The sequence below is a fragment of the Cryptomeria japonica genome, chromosome 5 (assembly GCF_030272615.1).
Source record: "Cryptomeria japonica chromosome 5, Sugi_1.0, whole genome shotgun sequence".
NCBI classification, from domain to species: domain Eukaryota; kingdom Viridiplantae; phylum Streptophyta; class Pinopsida; order Cupressales; family Cupressaceae; genus Cryptomeria; species Cryptomeria japonica.
This window is the reverse complement of record NC_081409.1, coordinates 806135667-806137657: the sequence shown is the minus strand read 5'-3', so window position 1 is coordinate 806137657 and position 1991 is coordinate 806135667. Positions and strand designations below refer to the sequence as shown.

At 36.9% G+C, this 1991-nt stretch overlaps 1 protein-coding gene across 1 annotated transcript; it reads right to left on the bottom strand.

Annotated features, from left to right (window-relative positions):
* Positions 1–242: 242 nt before the first annotated feature.
* Positions 243–1090, bottom strand: LOC131042183 (MLP-like protein 423). The gene has a single exon (XM_057975516.2). It carries the CDS (start codon positions 907–909, stop codon positions 451–453), a length of 459 nt encoding a protein of 152 aa, XP_057831499.1. The 5' UTR covers positions 910–1090; the 3' UTR covers positions 243–450.
* Between the last annotated feature and the right edge of the window lie 901 nt (positions 1091–1991).

Below are 1991 nucleotides of genomic sequence, written 5' to 3'. Positions count from 1 at the left end.
ATGTAAATGTAAATGGGTTGATTGGTTACTTCCAGAAAACTTATCTGAGCTACAATTTTATTCATACAAGACATCACTCAAAACCTGAGTATGAAAATGTGCCCTATCATTCAAGAGCTAGCACAGCATTTAGATCTCTATTTTGTGGATCACCAATTCATCATTTGACCTGCGTTTTAGAGCTTTTTCAATAGAAATGATCAAAAGTCCACAAATGTCACCATGATGTGTGCTTATTTAAATAGAAATAAAATTTAAGACCATTACCATTCAAAGTGTAGATACAGAATACCAACAACAATACTCATAGATAATCTTATCTCTCACCAAATTACAGGCTACCCATCTCTCTAAACTGATTCTTGCAAACCCAACCTTAAATTGGTTCAACAATCAGCACACCCGTTCCTTTATTCTAGTACATATCAACAAGTAAAAAGCTCTCCTAACTCAAGCAGTCAGAAGGTAGCCTTCAAGGGCCTTGAAAGTCTTGACAGCACTTTCCTTGACCATATCAGGAGGAGGGACCTCAGCAGCAGCAGGTTCATACTCAACACTCCATTTCACAAGGCATGAATTGGCATCACTTCCTGGCAGCACCTTCAGAGTAGGCTTAAACACCTTATAGTACCCCAGAAGCTCACCCTCTACAAGAGAGACAGTGACACACATGTTCTGCTCATCCACTGCAACAACCTTCTCCTTGCCAAATGTCACTCCTGCCATGCCATCTCCATACTTGATGTGCCTCACAGTGCCCACACTTTTCCCATCTCCTTCCACTGTTTCAATGCTCTTGAAGAGAGAAGGCAGGATCTTGGGAAAAAGTGTTGTAGATTCCCTGACACCTTCCCACAGCTTTTTGGGAGCGACTTTCAATTCCAAATCCAAGTCCACAACCTTAGCCATCTTCTTCAAACAGAGAACAAACAGAGGAACAAATGAATGAATGGGTGTTTGGGGAAGCCTGTCAAATGTATATATATAGGCTGAAGAGGTCCACCAAAGAAAGGGCGGTGCAATTCAATCCAAAGAGAGTAAAACAGAGGAGAAATACAGTGATGTGGATTTGTTCAATGAATGGCGCTGGTAAAGATGCTGGCTATCTTGATGTTCAGAGATGTGAATGCATGTTAAAAGTTGGTGTTTAAACGGCCATGAATACAACTTTACAGAGGGTTCTTTAATGGCAATGAATGCTTCGGGCCTGTTTTTCCGCAAGGTTGGTCAAAGTATTTGTGACTAGCACCGAACCCAACTGGTAACTGCCAACCAATCTGGTGCCCGATATAAATGCATTGAAATCGTATCCCATGGTCGGCATTAGTTTTGCAGGAAAGTTCGGTGTACTGTCTAATTAGATTGTATGTGTCGCTATTTCTATTTATTTCTATTTGTAAGGGTGAAAATTAGATAGGAGAGAGGATCGTTCTTATTGGTGTTGCTCTCACTGTTTAACGATTGTTATTGTTGTTTATTTGTTTTTTAGATACTGTTGTTGTGACTCTTCGAAGTGATCTTGTATCTTCTTTTTTTTTTTTAGTGAATAGGAGTATTTTATAATTAATAGAGTAGTTGAGCATTCACTTCGACCTTGTTTTTAACGAAATAGTGAGGATATAATAAACACAATTTTTTTTAACAGTTAGTTGTTTTTGTTATCTATTGGTAGTTTTTATTCTTGTAATTGTTCCGTTCAATATAAGAAAAGAGTAAGTCATTTTTTCATCGAATAACAAGTCTACAAATACTATTGAACATGGTACATAATATTGTATAGGGAAGAGGATCGAGTAGTTGAATGTTTGTTTTGATCTTGTTTTTAATGAATAGTGAGTACATATAAGGAACACAACTTTTCTTAAAAGAGTTTTTTTTTTGTTAGCTATTGGTAGCTTTTATTCTTGTAATTGGAGTAAGTCATTTTTTTTATTGAATAATAAGTGTACAAATACTATTCAACACTGGTACATAATATTGAGTTTTATCTA

What these genes read in the sequence shown, in the direction of transcription:
- LOC131042183 (XM_057975516.2), bottom strand. Translation starts at nt 909, where the DNA reads ATGGCTAAGGTTGTGGACTTGGATTTGGAATTGAAAGTCGCTCCCAAA.